Source organism: Colobus angolensis, unplaced genomic scaffold (assembly GCF_000951035.1).
Source record: "Colobus angolensis palliatus isolate OR3802 unplaced genomic scaffold, Cang.pa_1.0 Scaffold58, whole genome shotgun sequence".
NCBI classification, from domain to species: domain Eukaryota; kingdom Metazoa; phylum Chordata; class Mammalia; order Primates; family Cercopithecidae; genus Colobus; species Colobus angolensis.
Window position 1 is genome coordinate 13,059,573 of NW_012119376.1, and position 20,032 is coordinate 13,079,604.

General features: G+C 38.1%; 1 protein-coding gene across 1 annotated transcript in view; it reads left to right on the top strand.

Moving 5' to 3' along the window:
- MOXD1 (monooxygenase, DBH-like 1) overlaps positions 1-20,032 on the top strand; it is a 99,784-nt gene that overhangs the window by 55,501 nt on the left and 24,251 nt on the right. Inside the window, 4 exon segments of the mRNA XM_011962183.1 lie at positions 12,689-12,868; positions 13,150-13,252; positions 17,171-17,337; positions 18,400-18,591. Of these exon segments, the coding sequence (XP_011817573.1) occupies positions 12,689-12,868; positions 13,150-13,252; positions 17,171-17,337; positions 18,400-18,591 (642 nt within the window).

The following is a 20,032-nucleotide window of genomic DNA, read 5'->3' on the forward strand; positions in this document are numbered from 1 at the left end:
CCAAGTCTTTGACTTTAAGCTACCACATAGTACTGCCTCCTGAAAGAAGTTCAGAGAGACAGGGCAAATGTGAGCCAAAATAATCAAATAAGCATCCAGGGAAAACAAAACTTGAGCTTTCAAAAATGAATAGGATTTAAATAAGCAAAGTTGCATAAGGGAGACGTATTGGATGAGGAAAACAGCATGAATGAAATCATGAGTGTAGGAATGAACATAGTGCGTAAAGGGAAGGGATTTCTATGACTGGAATTCATGCATATGGGACCATGGGGTAGCATGCAGCTAATGACAGTGGGCCCTGAATGTCAGAAAAAGAAGTGTTGCCTTTATCAGCTATAGGATGGGCAGTGTGGAGCCATTGAATATGACTGGTCAGATTAACAAGGTGAAAAGTGCTGATTTGGGAAGATCATCTGCTTGGGATATAGAGTGTTCTCCAAAAGGCAAGTTACTAAACGTCTGTCTTAGTCTGTGTTGCTATAACAAAATACTTTACACTGGATAATGTATAAAGAACAGAAATGTATTTCTTACAGTTCTGGAGGCTGGGAAGTTCAAAGTCAAGGCACTGTCATTGGTGTCTGCTGTCTGGTGAAGGCTATTGTCTGATTCCAAGATGGCACCTTGTTGCTGTGTCCTCACATGGTAGAAAGTAGACGGGCATGAGAATGAACTCAGTCTCTCAAACTCTTTCATAACAGCCCTAATCCCATCCATGTAATCACCTCTTAAAGACCCTACCTCTTAATACTATCACATTGATGATTAAATTTCAACATAAGAATTTTTGGGGGACACATACCAATAGCAACATCCAAGAAGATAAGTAGATGACTACTGATATAATTCCTATAGGATTAATGAGAGATGTGGATTAGGATAATAGCTGTGACTATAAAGCAACTTAAAGGACATTTTGAAGATGAGAAATGGGAAACAAGATGAATCTGTTTGTTTTAGCATGTTCTAAATACTCATTGTTCTCTTAAAAACATTGTTTTTCAAACATATTATAGAACCAGGCTTAGCTATTAGCTATTTTGGGAATGCTTTGTTTTATATGTATATTTTTCCAGATAGCTGAATTAAGAAAATTTCTACCTTAACCCATTTCTCGTTTAGAAAAAAAAAAAAAAAATGTAGCTTGCTACCAGTACTCGTTTCTCAGGGCAAACAAGAAATGGGTTAATCCAAATTTGAGTAGTCACCTCAGCCTTCATTGCTTGTCTGAAAAGGGGAAGAAACAAATAAAGGATGATTGAAGAAAATAATTGTCATTGACAGTTTTTAGCATCATCAAACCCATTTTTATTTCAACTGAGTGTTGCTTGGATTTATTTGAAGCAAATCCCTTAGCCTAGAGGTTCATGATATTTCAAGAGCTGTAGCTTTGGCCGGGTGCGGTGGCTCACACCTGTAATCCCAGCACTTTGAGAAACTGAGGCAGGCAGATCACGAGGTCAGGAGTTCGAGACCAGCCTGGCCAACACGGTGAAACCCCGTCTTTACTAAAAGTACAAAAATTAGCCAGGTGTGGTGGTGCGTGCCTGTAATCCCAGCTACTTGGCAGGCTGAGCCAGGAGAATTACTTGAACCTGGGAGGCGGAGGTTGCAGTGAGCCGAGATCATGCCACTGCACTGTAGCCTGGGTGACAGAGTGAGACTCCATTACAGGAAAAAAAAAAAAAAAAAAGAGCTGTAGCTTCATTTTCAGCTTGCTCTTAATATTGTATTATTGTATTGTCTTCATCCTTAGGCTATTTTGCCTCATGGTAGAGAAATGGCAGCACAGACTTCTGATGTAGCACAGTTTCTCTTTCACATCCAGGGGAAAGGAGAGGATAGCTTTTAGCTACCATGTAGAAGTCTACAGATTCCTTGTGATTGGATCAATTTTAGCTCATAACAAGGATGGGATTACATAAGTGAGTTTAGGCCACCCAAGGAAGTTGGGGATCATTCTTAGTCAAAAGCTGTAGCTCGGAAGTTCAGGATTCCTGATAGGAAAATATTGAGGAACTAATGCTGAAAGGCAATAGAAAATGATTATTCTCTAGCCTAAGCTTCTCTACTGTTCTAGAATTTGACCCATAAGACTGTCAGATTCATGTGTGATGCATCATTATTTCCTCCCTCAGCACCTAACAAAGAGCACATAGTATGTAGATATAGGTGGGGCTTTTGTTGGCGGGTGGGGAGTTGTCAGTTGAGTCCATGAATGAATATTCATTCATTCATAAAAAGATCTCTTGAAAGAACACACTTTTAAATCAAAATGATAAGGAAAAGTTATACTTAAAACTATAAACATACGCGAGTGAATGTAGATAAGTTTTCTTTGAGAAAAGAGTGATGCCGTGTTTCAGGAAAAGATCTCTGTAGAGAAAATATAGCTAAGTCTTATGCATAAAAATTAGAAAATCAAATCGTTAATATATTGAGATAGCACACACCTCAATATATATTTAATGATTACATAGTTTGCAACAACATTAATATTTATGGAAATATTTTTGCCTGAATATTTGTGACATACAAGCCTTAAAATTATATTTTGAAATATTGGAACTTGAGAATGGATTACTTGTATACATTTGCTTGTTGTCTGTGAGGGTAAAATGTTAAAATTGCATTTAAAAACTCAGGATCCAACTTAAGATAGTAATACTAGTACTATTGTTTGAGCACCTACAAGGTATCTGTCACTTCACATGGACTGGCCATTGAATGCTTAAATAGTCTTATAAGTAAGCCTCATTATCACTAATTTACTCCTAAAGGAACTGAGAAGTTAAACAACAAAGGAATGGAGACAGAAAATAATAAATCATGAATCAAACCCAATAAAATGTGTCCCAGAAAAATATTCCACCATTATGCTGCTTGTCTTATTTGAAATGTAGCCCCATGAGACATGGATTTATGTACAATTGATTTACTAAGGAAGTGCCAGGAGAAAACACTGGGTCGGGGGTTGGCTGGTAGGGAGAGTAAGGCTAGGGAGGAAGAAGCTGAGCAAGAGTGTGATTCTGTTGCAGTTCCAGCCTCAACCCAAACCCATGGAGAATAGGTCCCATATGGGCAAGGTTGCGGGACATCCCCATCCCCATACCTTTCACTTACCCCAGAGGAATGTGTATTTTGTGGCACTAGCTCTCTGCAAGATAGTCCTCCCAGGAAAGTTGCAGATGCAAGTGATTAGAAATGAGAAACTTAGAACAGAACCTGGGTGGTGGGTTCATGGAAAAGGCTCCAGGGGTCTGAAGTGTTCTTGGTAGATCACTGATGCTATCCCATCTGTGATCCTGGTAATAAAGATACGAGTATATCATGTGGTGGTTAGGAGCACATTCTCGATCCAGACCGCTGAAATCAAATCTGGGCTGTGACACTTGGGCAAGTTTCTTAACTTATATGTGCTTTATTTTCTGTATCTGTGAAATGTGGAGTAATTCTTTTATCTAGACACATAAGGTTGTTTTGAGGATTACATGAATGTATATATTCATCTAGTCTGTATGTAGACTAGAGCTGGATGGGAAGCAGAGCTATTATCACGTGACTTACTTATGGCATGTCCCACAGCTGATTAGTCGCACAACCAAGACAGGATCTCCAGGACACTACTACTTCTTGCTGGCCATATATGTATTAATTTAAAATTGACTACTTCTTGCTGGCCGTAGATATGTTAATTTCAAAATTTCATAAAGTTCTAGGTGATCTCTGGTGTATTGAATATCTCAAGTAATTGAAAATTAATATATATGCTAATATAGGGTCAGAAGGTACCTTAGAGTTCATGAGTAATCTATTAAAAATTCAAACAACAATATATACACTAAGCATGCTGTGTTATAAACTGTCTTAAAAGTAGTGTTCTGTTTTGTTTGTTTTTATATTATTGAAGTGTTTGGCCAGAGTACCTAATTCACTCATATTTAAAAATAATGACTGTAAATCATAACATGTTACCTCTTTCCAAGGGTACTTGCATATTCATCAAGTCAAACAGCTTTAATCCTAAGTGTCTAGGTGGAAATTCAGAAATCAGTAAGCAAGGGAGAAAGACGTTGGTATGTAGGGTAGAGAAAGTGATTCTCTCCCGACATATCACTCTTCAAGGGCATTTACTGAAGTAACTTTATTTTTAACTTACACCAGTCCAATTAAAAATAGCAAATAAACTGAAAGAGTAAAACAAAAGCAAAATATTTTATGTGGCAATGTTCCAATGTGAAGAAAAATATGTCAGGTAGCCATGCACGATCACACATACATGTTGATGAATTGACGATTTATACTTATTTGTGTTAGATTGTTAATTAGGACTTTTATTTGCAAGTAATAGAAACCCAAGCTGAACTAGTTTCAGAAAAAGAAAGGAACGTATCGACTCATTTTTTAAAAGGAAAACTTGAGTGAATAAACCACAGTTGGCAGAGATGGAACTGGTTTCAGGAACAGCTTCAGAGAAGTGTTCGAACTCTGCCAAACCTGTCTTATCTTGTCTCTGGTACCTCTCTGTATGCTTGCTTGATGGTATCTCACTGAATGCTGGCTTCTTTCATGTGCTCAGAAACATCATCCCTGGAGGTTGCTGAGCCTCACACACATACTCAGTTTTTAGAGGGGGTTGAATTCTTTTTCATCGTTAGAAAAGTTCCAAGATAGGCTGGACACCCTTCCCTGAACTGACCAATTGTGGCTGGTAGGGCAAGGTTGTGTTTGAAGATGGTAGACACATGAGAATTCAGGATTGAAGTAAGGGGTGAGTTATTTCCCAGAAGCCTCCTCGCCCTCATTTCTTCTCTTTTTCCTTCCTTTTCTTCGTCTCTTTCCCACTTCATCTCTTCTTGCCATCACCTCTTGTGCTTTAGCTGACAGGTCCATTCATGCTGTGGCCCTTTGACTGTGGCCCCCTGACACCACATCAGCAAGTCAGGATTTGCGCTGCAGACTTACCTTCTTCAGAGTGGGGTGTCTGTGGTGCAAAGATGCCATTCACTTATTAATTTTGGTTGCCTCTCATACCTCGGATATATTGTCATGCTAAAAGAGCCCTTCCTGTTATGGATGAGGATATGGCAGGAGACACGGAGAGAGAGGGGCAGATACCTCTGTGCTCCCATTGTCACATGAGCATGTCAGCATGATCATATGCTCACCCATCTACACAATTAGTTCTGGCTGAAATGTTCCCATAGGCAGCATCACTTTAGGAGCTAGCTGACCTTTGGATAACTTTTTTCAGAGATGGATTATGGGCTTTTATGTGGGCAGCAACTTGTGCCTCGGGTGGGTATATAAAGCTGGGTGCCAGGAACAAGAACAGGCAGGAAGAAAAGTGATGGGAATTTAGAAAATTTCCAGCTCATTATAGATTACACCTATCACCTCTCTCCTTTTGTTTTAGCTTTGAATTTATTGAATTGCAAGTTGTTTTTGAAGAGCTGTGTTCCACTTGTCCAGTCATGTTTTAACAGGCAAGGAGCCACAGGTTAAATGGGTAGAGTTGGAAGAATGAGTACAGGAAAATTGTTCAAAGGGGCGCTAGTAACCTCTGTGTTTCTCACATTTTGCTGAGTATAATCAGACAAGACAAGAAAGGTACTTTCTCCAGCTTTACCCCCAAAATTAATAACTAAAGCATGACACACATATATTGAGCTATAAATAAAAAAAACCTATTTAACTTCAGTCATGTATGAGAAATGTGTATTTGTGATGAGTTCGTGTCACAAACAATGACAGGGACAACCATGACCTAGGTATAAATCTACAAACCTCCAAATTGTTAGTTTGTGGTAGAAAATTGAGAATGTATGAATTTCCTAGGGCTGCTATAATAAATGACTGCAAGCTGGATAGCTTGAAACAGCAGAAATTGATTCTCTCACAGCTCTGGAGATCAGGAGTCTGAAATCAAGATATAGGCAGGGCCAACTTACTTCCAAAAGCTCCCCTTCCTTGCCTCTTCCAGCTTCTGGTAGCTTCTGGCATTCCTTGGCTTGTGGCGGCAACACTCCAACCTCCACCTCCATCTTCATGCCTCCATCCTGTCTCTGTACGTATCTGTGTTTGAATCTCCCTCTACTTTCTCTCATAAAGACACAAGTCATTGGATTTAGATCCCACCCTAATCCAGTATGATCTCCTCTCAACCAATTACATCTGCAAAAACCCTATTTTCAAATAAGGTCCCCTTCCGAGGTTCAATGTAAACATGAATTTTCAGGAGACGCTGTTCGACCCAGCACAGGGGAATCAAGCAAAAAAAGAAAAAAAAAAAAGTTTCTTTCAGCCAGCATTATTGTTTAGGTAATTAGCTATTTGAAGCCTCCAAAACCATACAGATTTTTGTTTGCCAATACTCGGTGTCTTTCACGAAAAGCCGTTTCTGAACTGAATCTGTTTTCAGGGTAGGTACTGGTGAAGAGAGGTCAGCATGTAGGCACAGTTTTGTCAAAGATCTCGTTTTTTCAGTCACTGAAGGGAAATATACATTTCCCCTAAGATTTTCTTGCCTCAAATTCTGAAACATTTTCTTTGTTCTAAGTTCTAGGGAATTCTGCAACACACAGAATTTTTTGGACTTATCGATATACTCAGTCACTTGGTCTTAGGTTCTCTATGTCTCATCCCACCCTGTATAGCTCAAGTTAAATAGAATAAGATGTCACCAAGTGTAGATTCTTTGAATCATCTCATTACTTTCTACATTGTAAAAAATGAATATATAGAATGAGTTGTTGACATTTAAGATTTTTTCAATCATATTGTGTCCTTTGCATCAAATTCCATCCCCCCAGCTCTGCCCTCAGGCAACTATAGAGTGGATAAAAATGCTTTCCTCTCCCACCAAAATAATGAAGACATTTGCTGAGATCTGATTAGGAGGTGTGCATAGACTGGGAAAGGTTTTAGGATAGCCACTTCAGAGAGATGAACAGAATGCAGAGCAAAACCAAAGAAAGATTGATGTTCTGAGGCAAAAGTGTGAGTTATGATCTTTGAAGTCTTATGCGAACGCTTGTGTAAAGTATATCTCCAGAGTCCTAAGTGGAGGGTGAGAAGGAGCAGATTATAGGAGTGATTCACCATTTGAGCATTTGGGTCAGTTGTGAGTGCTGGTGAGTGATGAGTTCAAGTGACCTCCCAGGAGAAAATGGTGGGCTGAGCAACTGGACAAGTGTGAAAGAGCTAACAGGAAAGTGGCACAGAAAGAGAATTTCAGAGGTAATGTACTCATGGACAATTCCAAGGACAGGGTGTGACAATGGGATTCTGTAGCTGAAGTGGGATGCAGTATAGTGGAGATAACCAAGAAACTAAGAGGCAAATGAATTTAGTGATTCAGCCTCATTGATGTTGGCTTCATGGAAAGGGTTGTATTCATTTTATTTCAATTCAATAAATAGTTATTAAGCACTCTTTGTGCTGCAAGGGCTATGTTAGGCATACTTGACCTGGATAAAGTACGTAAGAAGAGATGATGAGGTTAGGAAAAACGGTCATTGCCAAGGTCAACTTTATGGTCAATGTTAATTTCCACCTTGGTTTTGGCTACTCTTGAGCAACTGTTTATTGTTGTTCTCTTCTTTTCTTGCTAAGATACCTCAAGTGTATCTGAAAGCTCCAGTAACTTGATCTAACAGAGGAGACTGTTTTCCTCTTTAAAAGATTCTTTCAGGTTGAAGTCTTTCCCTTTCTATCTGTGTTCTGGTTTGTGGGCTGTTCCTTTAATACATACAGCAGTTACAGATTGTAACAGCTGCCAGGCCCTCCTTGCTTGGTCTGTTTTGCCATAGGAAGGTAAGCTCACAGGCCTGTCACCATTCTGGGTCTGTACCCCCCACCTTTGTAGAAGAATGTGGGATCAATAACACACTTTGATGTCATCAGGGGAATTTCCACGTTTGTGTCTTGCCTCCACTTCTGTATGCACTGCTTTATATTTCTTTTTGTTTATTTCTTCTGCCATCATATAGCTAGGCTACAAGCAAGATTAAATTAAATGTTCATTCCAGTGTCAGAAATACCAATATATCTATATTTGTATACTTTCTATGGCCATGACTTTCTTTAGTAATTCCTACAATTTTAATATTTTTGAATAGAGGCAACTCTTGGCATTCCCGCTGTGATTGTGATAATAATGTGAATATGTGAAGTAACCAGAATAAGGAACACTTTTTAAGTGCTACTCTTTAATATACTGATACTTTAAAGTCTTAGTATTTTTAATTTAAAATGTATAACTCTATCATCATTACAAATAATGTAGTAATGTAAAAGCAAAAGTCTTGTCTTTTCTGTGGATGGTTGCCCAGCACATCAGAAAGTAGGGTTAATGCCGCATTCAGCCAACAAGCAGGAGTGGGCATGGAGCTCTGTGTGTGCCTCACTCTGCTTCCTCAGACGGCGCCTTGGCCAAAGAAGAATATCATAACAGAGTTTAAAACACAAGTTTGTTGACTGCTTAAAATATTTGTAGAACTTGTTGTGGGAGTGAAAAATAATGAGCAGCCTCCATTAGGGATTTGGTAGCAGTGCCCTGGCTTCATCAGGCTCTCTAAGCATGGCGTGAAGCATTGTGGGAAATCCTATCCTGTGCTAAACATTTGAGCCAATGGCCCTGTCCTGCACTGATCAAAGTACTCCCATTTCCTCGAGTTGTACCTTCCACTAAACAGGTTATGTCCATCCTTAGGGAACATTCTTGCTGTCTCACTTAATATCCCCATGGTGGTCTGAACATTTCCTCTCCAGAAATTATTCTTCTATTTTTCAGGAGTTTGATAATCAGGTAATTTTTTCTCCCATATTATCAGCCTCATAATTTATATTTATTCTTACATATCATTTCCAAGCACTTCTTTTCCTTTCTTTTTTTCCCTCTCTTTGCTCACATCGTTTCTATTTTGCCAAGGGCTTGCTTCTTCCAAGCCTTTTTATCCTCTCCTCCCGTGATCAGTACCCAAGTTTGCAGCAAATTTCCTTGTTGTTTTATGGGTTGATGTTTTTGCTTAGGAAATCCTCATGTTTTAGACTGCTCCCTCAATCAGTAATCTGAAAGTCAGATTACAGTTTAATTCTTCTTGAAGCCCTCATCAGGTTTCAGAGAGAAGCCTTGATATTTGTCCTTTTTAGGAAGGAACACCTTGAAAGTCCATGGGTCTGTCTTCTCATCCTAGAGGCCAAGGGGCACTGGGACCAGAGTGGCAGGGAGGCCAGGAGCCCCTTCCCCCAGGTGTAAGACTCCCAGTCTGGCACTGCACCTCTGAGAGCATCAGCATGTGGTAGTCCCTGCTAATGGCTTCTAGAAGCACCTTCTGGCATTGGCTCCTGAGGTCATCACCCTTGTTGATGACAGCTGTCAGCAACTTGCCTTACGGAAGCCTTTCATCCTCCCTCCCACTGGCAGTAACTTCCAGGGTCCTTGATGCATCTCCAACATGCTTCCTGCGATAATGTGTAGCTAGTAGAAAAGTACAGATTTTGGGGTCAGACCAGCCTGGTTTAAAATCCCATCTACCGTTTCCCAGCTGTGGTACTTTGAGCTTGTTGTCTAATCTCTGAGTTTCAGTAAATCTGTAGGATGAGGTTATAACATCTTTCTTATAGATTTGTTGTAAATATTAAATGAAATACATAGAATGATTCATATGTGCCTAGTAGATAGTAGGTCTAAGTAAAAGACAGATGTCATCATTATTCCAGGGATAAATTGGTAGCTTTGCAGTTTGGTGTTAGTTTTAGCACTTCCTATGAAGACAAAAAATAAAAACACTTGCTCTTAAAAGATTTTTTCAAACTGTTTATTTGAAGCTTCCCGAAGTCCAGCACCACCCAGCATCACACACCGTTAACTCCCTCTTCCTACTCTTCAGTGAAAGCCACTAGTTTCTGAAACTGTCATGACAGTAACCAACTGTCCTTTGCCCTAACGGCTTCTTTCCAAGACCTACCTTGTAGAGCTCAGTACAACCTTAAGGTTCTGTCTGAACTTATGAGGTACTTAGCAAAAATCTCACATGTGCCTGAATATTTTACTGTTGACATCTTAGCAGTGCCCTGTCCCCCTTGGAGGACTGAGGAACCCAAAAACGTCAAGTCTCAGACAGAAGCTCAAAATAGACATAGAAATGAAATTCTTATAGAAATGCTGGGTTATACTTCTGTGCAATCACTGTTATTATGCAATCATGCTTGAACAATAACTACCCTCTTCAAGCAAAACAGAAAAGTTTCTGCCTTCAGGGCTCACGACCTTTTAGAGACAAAACAAGTGCAAACAAAACCGTGTGCAATGTTTTTTCCATGAATGTGATGTTGAAAATGTACCTGAGGCGTAGGTGTGCCATGACTCACTATGTAATACAAAAGAAAACTGGATTTAAAAACTTGAATTCCTTGGTTGCCCATTCAGACTCGACCCACTACATACCGTTTCCCCACTTGCTTATATTTTCCTACAGAAAAGAGAAAAACTATGGAGAAAATAGAAAACAAAGCCGTAGGAGAAAACAGCTGAAAATGCTTCATGTAAATGTGCACGCTGAAAGTAGAGAGCAAGCGAAGATTTCAAAATGCAGTGCCTGAATTTGAGTAGTTAGGACTAAACACAGAAGTGTTGGTGAACTCTAAGGCTAAATTCTTGGATATTTAGGAGCACACCAGAGCTTCTTTACCAGCTGAACAAACATTCAGAGAACACCGAGGGCAAAAAAAAAAAAAAAAAACGAACCCTGGAACTCAGTGGTCCCCAGCCTTTTTGGCAACAGGGAACTGGTTTCATGGAAGACAGTTTTTCCATGGACTGGAGGATGGGGGAGGTGGTTTTGGGATGAAACTGTTCCACCTGAGATCATCAGGCATTAGTTAGAGTCTCGTAAAGAGCACGCCACCTAGATCCCTCACATACACAGTTATGAGAATGTGCATATGCACTCCTATGAGAATCTAATGCCACTGCTGATCTGACAGGAGGTGGAGCTCAGGCGGTAATGTCAGTGTTGGGGAGCAGCCATAAATACAGATGAAGCTTTGCTCACTTGCCCACTGCTCACCTCCTGCTGTGCGGCCTAGTTCCTAACAGGCCACGGACCAGTACTGGATTGGGGACCCCTGCTCTAACTGATCCCAACACCTACAGCCCACTTACACCAAGTACAAGTCTCCATTTGGTCTGCATATAGAATCTCTGGGATGTTAGGGTGTGCTTCGCTCATTCTGAGTTGATTCCTAGGTTCTTGGACTAAAGCAGGTATTGTTATGAAGGGAACTAACAGAGCAAACAGTGGAAGGAGCATGTTCATGTAGATCACACTTTCCACATTAGGACCAATTTCACTGCCCATTCTCCTTGTTTCTAGTTTTCCTCTTTTAACTTGAGCAGTGTCACAAGAGCACATAGCTAACAATGTTTTATTTTTTCTCTTCCAAATTCTAATAATAAAATTGTTATTGGCTTTTGATCTTAATCATTCAAATAAAAATAAAATGTGCAAGGAAACTTGCAGCAAATTTCCTTGTTGTTTTATGGGTGGATTCATTTTCTTAGGAAATCCTCGTGTTTTAGGCTATACCCTCAATTTGTAATCTGGAGGTCAGTTTACAGTTTAATTCTTCTTGCATTTTATTGATGATAAAATCATCAATAAAAATGATTGAACCCTAGCCTTCTCAGCACCATGCATTTATAGAGATGAATGAGATCTCACCTCTTACCTCTGGTAGGGATGGGTAAAGATAACATTTTGAGGTGGAAGAGAGGGAGACTGAGCGTTTGTGCCCACAGCCTTGACTTCTTTTTTTTCTATGTGTAAAAAAATGCTATAAGGACACATGCACACGTATGTTTATTGCAGCACTATTCACAATAGCAAAGACTTGGAACCAACCCAAATGCCCATCAATGATAGACTAGATTAAGAAAATGTGGCACATATACACCATGGAATACTATCCTGCCATAAAAAAGGATGAGTTCATGTCCTTTGTAGGGACATGGATGAAGCTGGAAACCCTCATTCTCAGCAAACTATCGCAAGGACAGAACACCAAACACCACATGTTCTCACTCATAGGTGGGAATTGAACAATGAGATCACTTGGACACAGGAAGGGAAACATCACACACTGGGGCCTGTCATGGGGTGGGGGGAGGGGAGAAGGATAGCATTAGGAGATACACCTAATGTAAATGTTGAGTTAATGGGTGCAGCAAACCAACATGGTACATGTATACATATGTAACAAACCTGCATGTTGTGCACATGTACTCTAGAACTTAAAGTATAATTTAAAAAAAAAAAAAAAGTAAGAGGGAGGAAGAGGAAGAGCAGCCTGGGAGAAAGCAAGCAAGTTTCAAAACAGTTGCTCCGCAGAATAGGCAAGGGACACGACAGTGAATTAACAACCAAAAAAGCCGATTAGTAGAGTCCTGTTTCTTGGAGTAAATGGTTATCCCATCTTTGTTGTCGCCATTGTCATCATCATTATCTTTACCATTGTCACTATCTCCAGAACAAATTAGACTTGAAGTACACAACCTTGACATAATTGAGAAGAATATCCCTTTGAGAAACTGATAATAATTTATGCTAGTTTCATGTGTGTTGTGGGATGTTGTAGGGTGGTTTTATTTATTGTGTCCTCCCTCTCATTTATGTTCGCGTAGGTTGAGCCAGTGATACAGAGAGGCCACGAGAGTCTGGTGCACCACATCTTGCTCTATCAGTGCAGCAGCAACTTGAACGACAGTGTTCTGGAGTCCGGCCACGAGTGCTATCACCCCAACATGCCCGATGCGTTCCTCACCTGTGAAACCGTGATTTTTGCCTGGGCTATTGGTGGAGAGGTGGGGCTGATGTTTAATAATTATTACTTAGAAGTAAATACTTAGAAGTAAATTAATACTTAGAAGTAAAGCTCTAACACTACTTTTGATATGAAGGTGGCTTAACTCCATTTTCATAGGAAGGGATCCTTTCTTTAAGTTATTTTTCTTTTATTTCATCAGTTGTAGATGAATGGGGTTCCAGAGAGTTGAAATATCCTTGAAGATGGTGGGTTTTTGAGTGGAATAGAGCTCTCAGGGACTTTCACAGGACACTGTCTCATGGCATTTTCCATATTTAGGGTTTTTCTTATCCACCTCATGTTGGATTATCCCTCGGCACTCCATTAGATCCGCATTATGTGCTCCTAGAAGTCCATTATGACAATCCCACTTATGAGGAAGGTGAGTTTATTGTTCATATATTTTACCTATGGTTTTTATAAAAAGTTTTGTACCTCATAAGTCTTGTCTTTAACAGAGTTGAAACAAAATAGAAGCCAATGCTAGAAAGAATTAACCTATACATTTGTCATTCAAATTAGGAGACTTTTGGAAGTGAAAGTGGGTACTGTTTATAATTATACTGTAACAGCAGGCATTAACCAGCACCAAACCAGGTAAATGAGCACATGCAGTCACTAATCTTAACAAAAACACTTGCATACTACCTACCAGGAAGTAGAGTAATAGACTTTTCCTTTGTGATATAGATTAGTCCCAGTACATGGTGTTTATGGAACATTTTCTTTCTAACTGCACGTAAGAAAAAGTTACCATTTATTATACTAAAAAGTGTAAGCATTTTGTTGTGTGGTAAGCAAATCATAGATATACTCAAAAAGTACTTATGCAGTGACACTGTGTAATATGATATTGAAGTAAAGAAATGTAAGGATGTGCATTTGATTTCTGAAATCATTTGTATGATATTCTAAATCCCAGCATTGATGGTTTTAACATGAAATTATCAACAGAAGTAACTTCAAGTTGTTATTTTGTATTGACTCATGCAATTTTTTAGCAAACACTGAGCTCCACCTATGTGCCAGATCTGTACTTGAGGATATAATGTGAGTGAAAAACAGATGCTGTTCCCACCCTCATGGAAATTATAGCCCAGTTGGAAAGAGAAACAATCAAATGATCACAGCAATCATATGAAATTATATATGTGCCAACTGATCCAAAGGAGATACCTGACACTATGAGAGTATTTAATTAGTGACCTAATCTAGCCAGGGGTGTGTGGTGGTGAGGATGGGCTAGAAAGTCTTCGTTAAAGAATCAAACTGTTCATCTGGGTGACTGGAGATGCTGAAGGGTTAGGGTGCAGTGAAGAAAGATGCCGATGAACCTGCAGAGGAAGGCTGAAGCAGACCATCTAAGATCTTGTAGGGCCTGTTAAGGATTTTTACCCTGAAGACAATGAGAAGCAATTGAAGAGTTTGATACAGTGGAGTCAAATATTGAGATTTGTATTTTGAAAAGAACACTCTGGCTGCTGCAGCATGAATAATAATAGATTTTGAAGAGAGCACACGTGGTATGATATTTGAAGAGTGATGTTTCTATAAAAGTAGGTGTTAAGCTATTCTATTTGTGAGCAAGCCAATAAAGTATCTTTTTTTACCCTAAAGTAATTAATAGGAAATAGTTTCTCTCTGAATTCACTTTAATTTCCACCCACCAATTATATCCCATACTCTGAACCATGAATCTATGATAAAGTTTAAAACTTTCATAAACCAAGCAAAATAACCTGTTAATAAATTCTAAAAGTTAGATTTTCCATGAAATCATATGTGACTATAAAACATAAAAATTGTCATCACAATAACAGTGGGATTAATTATTGAATATGTCTTACATTGCAACTTTTCTTTTAAAAAATTTTTACATTTTTGATTTTAAATTATTAATAGAATAAATATGTTGTATAATGTATAATACTTCTCCAATTGGAAATTCCATGTGAACTACTTCTTGCTTTTAGTGTTTATTACAAAAGTAGAAGGCTTAATTTATTTGCCTTCTCTGTTGTCAATTAAGTTGACTTTCTCATAGTTTCAATGTAAAAATGAAACATAAGCTTATTTTCCTAACAGGTTAATAGAGAACTCAGGATTTTTAGTACTTTCTATTTTTATTCATATACATAATTAGACCAAATTTTAGATTATAACAATTTTATTTTTATAAATATAGCATAATACGAATTTATGTTTCCAGAAAAGTTTTTTAATAATCATTTTATATTTGCTTAAGAAATTATTACTTTATTTACTAGATTATCTATTAATGGTCCAAACAGCTAATGCAACTAATGAACCTAACTATACTAAATGCAACTGAAATTTCTACTTATATTTTTTCCCTGTCAAGCTATTATAAGGAGGTAGATCCCAAAAATATAAAATACAAAACAAAATTTTGCAAGATATATCCAGAGAAAATTCTAAGGTCACTATAGATGTTCTACATTATCATGCTCATTTGTATCTGCACTGATAATAGCACAAAAGCAGAATTGATTTTTATGATTTATTTGTTTAACAATTGATTGAAACCCTGGTAGATGTGTGACCGCTATATGTGTGACTAGCTGCCATTTATTGAGCACCTCATTTGTGCCAAACACTGTTCTTAGAACTTCGTGTTCAAGCCACACATTACCATTATGAGGTAGTAGTGCTACTATTATAGCCATTTTCCATACTGGAAAGCTGAAGCGCAAACAGTTTAGGTAACTTCCTGTCGTCATCTGTTCTGTGCTGCTATAACAGAATAACACAGGTTAGATAGTTTATAATGAACAGAAACTTATTCGTCACAGTTTTGGAAGCTGAGAAGTACTAGTACAAGGTACTGGCATCTGATGAGGGCCTTCTTACTGTGTCATAACATGGCAGTAGGCTTCACATGGTGGAAGGGTAAAGAGAGCAAGATAGTACAAAGCCACTTCTGAAATAATGGCATTCATTGAATCACAGGGGTAGAGCCCTCATGGCCTAGACACCTCTCAAAGATCTCACCATTCAATACCATCACAATCGCCATTAAATTTTGACAACATTCAAACATACTTTTTGGAGGGGATAAACATTTAACCATAGCACTTCCCCACGCTCACATAACTCATAGGCAGCAGAGCTGGGATTTGCATCCAGGTTGGTCAGCTCCAGAGTCAGTGTCCTTAATTGTCACATCACAATGCTTCCTTGTGATGACCCTGAATATCTGAACAAGCTGGAGTCAACAAACACATAGTAAATTATTTTATGTTCACAATAACACACTCACGAAGCAGGAAAGGAAGCTTGGATTTTTTCCAATGCTGTTAGGGAGGTTAAGAGGTAAGAATTTCCTGGGATAATTATTGGAATACTTAATTTTAACAACTTATTACATCCTAAAACATTCAAAGTAATGGATATCTTCTAAATGTGTGTGTGTGTGTGTGTGTGTGTGTTCGTGACCGAGGGGTATATAACATACAATGAGGAATATTTGATATAAAGACCTTGTGTTTAAAAATGATCGACTAGAAATAGATTAAGTTGATTGATTTAAATGAGACAAAAGACGAACTGAGGGGAAGGAATCAATCTGTTAGTTACTGCAGCAGGAAGTCAATTAATTTCCAAGTTAGTGAAATGAATTTATGAAATGTTTGGGGCTCATACTCTCCCTCCCTGTAATGAATATGTCATAACAACAAGTGTGTCTTCTTCATCTCTCATCCCCACAATGCCTAATGGAGTGCCATTTACATAATGGATTCTTAATGACTGTGTGTAGATTGAATGGCTGTTGAATGAAGATGAAAATGGTGACAAACTTTAAAGAAATAAAGTGAATCTTTAGTAGTTTTCTTCATCAGCAGATGGTTTCTAAACTAAGGTGTTTTTACCTCAAAGTAAATGTTATCGAACTTCATCTTGAAAAAATATAAAATTTTTATTGAGTTATTTATTCTATATTCTAATGAATGACTTTAGAATCTTCATTCTGTCTTCATGTTAGATAATTGTGGAATATAACAACCACATAACTGAAACATTTCTCTTGTGATATGCTGTGTAAGTCTACAAAGGTTGCAGGCAATATGGTTACTCATCTTTTAATTCTTGTTTATGCAACTGAATGTTGTCTGCCACTAATCTCTGCTTGTATTTCTTTCCCTCATGACAATTTATGGAAAATAAATAAACCTATTTCAACAGAATATGAAAACTTTAAAAAATTCAAACCAAGAATTTTCTTGGGAATGAAAACATTTTAAGAACTGAAACTCACTTTAATTATGTGCTTTTGTTCTAGGCTTAATAGATAATTCCGGACTGAGGTTATTTTATACCATGGATATAAGGAAATATGATGCTGGGGTAATTGAGGCTGGCCTCTGGGTGAGCCTCTTCCATACCATCCCTCCAGGGATGCCTGAGTTCCAGTCTGAGGGTCACTGTACTCTGGAGTGCCTAGAAGAGGTATGCAGCATCTGAGTCTGAGCTGCTCTCTGCAGATTCATCAATGCTCTTAGAAACTATGTTGTGAAAAATTCTGTGCATGTTTATTATCGATTCCTTTTTTGTTGACACACTGTGAAACCATTATTGCAATTTTAGTAGGACTTTTGACTGCTTTTTTGAATCTTGAAGCTACAGGAGTAGAACTCTAAAGGTAGAAATAGTTGGCAGGGTGTTTATTTTTTACTCCTACCTTTTTTGTTCGCTGCATGTTGCATGCTTTATATCATCTTTTACAATTTTAACTTTTGTGTAGTCTCTTTTTCCTCTCTCTAGTTTATCTTTTAGCTATATTGATTGTTATCCATCATTTATTTTCATTTTTCTCTGCCTTATAGTTTCCTTCCCTTCCTTCACCACAGAGCAAAAATAACTAATATAAAAAAAGATATTGAATAGGAGAAAAGTATAAGTATTTAGTAATGACAATTTTCACTTAAAGTTTTTTAATGAAAATATTTCAACATGGATCAGACTGTTTATGAATTATATGATATTGTGGTTGAGTACAGTATGGCAGACTGGCGAAGTGGAAAGATTATGCTCTTCCGAGTTATTTAGGCCACAGTTCATAATTCAAATTGCCATGACCTCTTTTACAAGCTGTAGGACCATGAGTGATTCACTTAATTCCATTGACCCACTTTCACTTTCTTATCTGGAAAAGTGGGAGTAATATTCCTTTTAAGAATTTGGGTTTTCAGGTTACTAACATAACGGAATCTTTTTGCTAAGAGTGTTTACCGCCTCTTATCCTCCTGAAAGAAGAAAAAAGGAGGATAACATGTATAAATGGTCTGGGAGGCCCCTCATAGGCATCAGCTCCCCTACTTTTCTCCCAGCAAATGTTGCTTCACAAGGAGAACACTGAACAATCCGAGTTCAAAATGTTTGGCAGTTCAAGCATTCATTTAAATTGCTTTAGCTTTTCATCTCAGTTGTCCCTCCAAGTGTGTTTGAATGTGAACTGTCTGAACATGCATTTCTTTGGGCTAATCGGGTCTTCCTCGGTGTCCCCTGCAGGCTCTGGAAGCCGAAAAGCCAAGTGGAATTCATGTGTTTGCTGTTCTTCTCCATGCTCACCTGGCTGGCAGAGGCATCAGGCTGCGTCATTTTCGAAAAGGGAAGGAAATGAAATTACTTGCCTATGATGATGATTTTGACTTCAATTTCCAGGAGTTTCAGTATCTAAAGGAAGAGCAAACAATCTTACCAGTATGCGTGTTTTTGTTCTTTTTCATTGACTGTTATAAAAGTCATGAGACGTATCTGCTGAGATGTGGCAAGGTTTCTACTAGTGAAATGAATTTTTCCTTGTATCTGTATTCTTAACACCACCCACTGTGGGTGTTGTACAACCCAGATGGAATGTGTTTGATCTGTTTTCCAAAATTGAAACTCATTTTTCTTATGATTCCCAGGAGTAATTCAAGTTGCTGACTGAAAAATAAAAACAACCCCAAACAAAAATCTCAGGTTCTGAGGACTGAACATTACTCTTTTTTTATATTTGACATTCCAGTTAGTGATTCTTTGGGTTGCAATTCCTGCATTGGTAAAATCAGAGGTGTCTTTATGCTACGTTGACAAGATAGGATATTTTTAGAAGTTTCATTTCAGTAAAAGGGAATGTAAGGTTAATTATTTAATCTGATAAAGCTATTTGGATGTAGCTAATTAAACTATGCTGTGTGATCCAGCTTGACACATACTTGAGGTTATGGTGAAGGAGAGAAGAGAATGAAGGCTTTAAAAAGGTTATAATGCTTTGTTTTCTCAAATTTTTATTTCATGACCATCAAGTTCAATTGTAGTATAATTTTCTCCCCTCATTTTACTTTTAAAAGTCAGATCCCTATACCATTTATAAAATGAGAGTAATGGCAATATCTTTTCTACATGATGCTGGAGACAGGGTTTTTAGATGGGATGAACTGTCGAGGAGAAGACATGGCACAATAGGATATAAAAGGAAAGTTGAGAAAAACAGAAGAAAATGATAAAGAGGAAAGGGATCTTCTTTCTACATATCCGTAGCTTTGGATCTTAGAAATTCTTTGATACATCCTGCGAGTAGAAAGAAGAAGTCTAAGAAACAGTGAGCTTGTCAAGGTTCTTAAGGACTACACTCTATTTTATTATGATGTCTCTGGGGCTTTCAAAACAGTGTTATCTCAGAGCTTCCTAACTGATGCACCATGATTATGGCTTAAGTGCGATGAGATACTGATCTCTGGGCCCTCTGAGTGGCATTGCAGGGAGGTCAAATTTAAGGGTGAAAGCCCAAAGATGGCAGCCTCAGGTCCATGAATAGCTTCATCTGCTTACCTTAAAGGGGAAACATAAAAATGTTACCATTTTCCATGTGTATTGTTATGTACAAAAGGGTGGAAAACACTAGAACAATAAATTTCTTTTAATTTGCCTCACAATTCAATTGCAAGGAAATAAAGGCATGACTAGAGAGCTTTAAAGAAAATAATGTAAATGAAGAGGTGATCACAGTAACTACTATCTATGTCTAAGATTTATTAAGTGTTCGTTTGCTACTAATGACTATGTGTTATGTCATTTAATCTCCTTGTAACAGCTGTGAAAAAAATAAGTACTTTTTTTTTTTTTTTGAGATGGAGTCTCACTCTGTCACCCAGGCTGA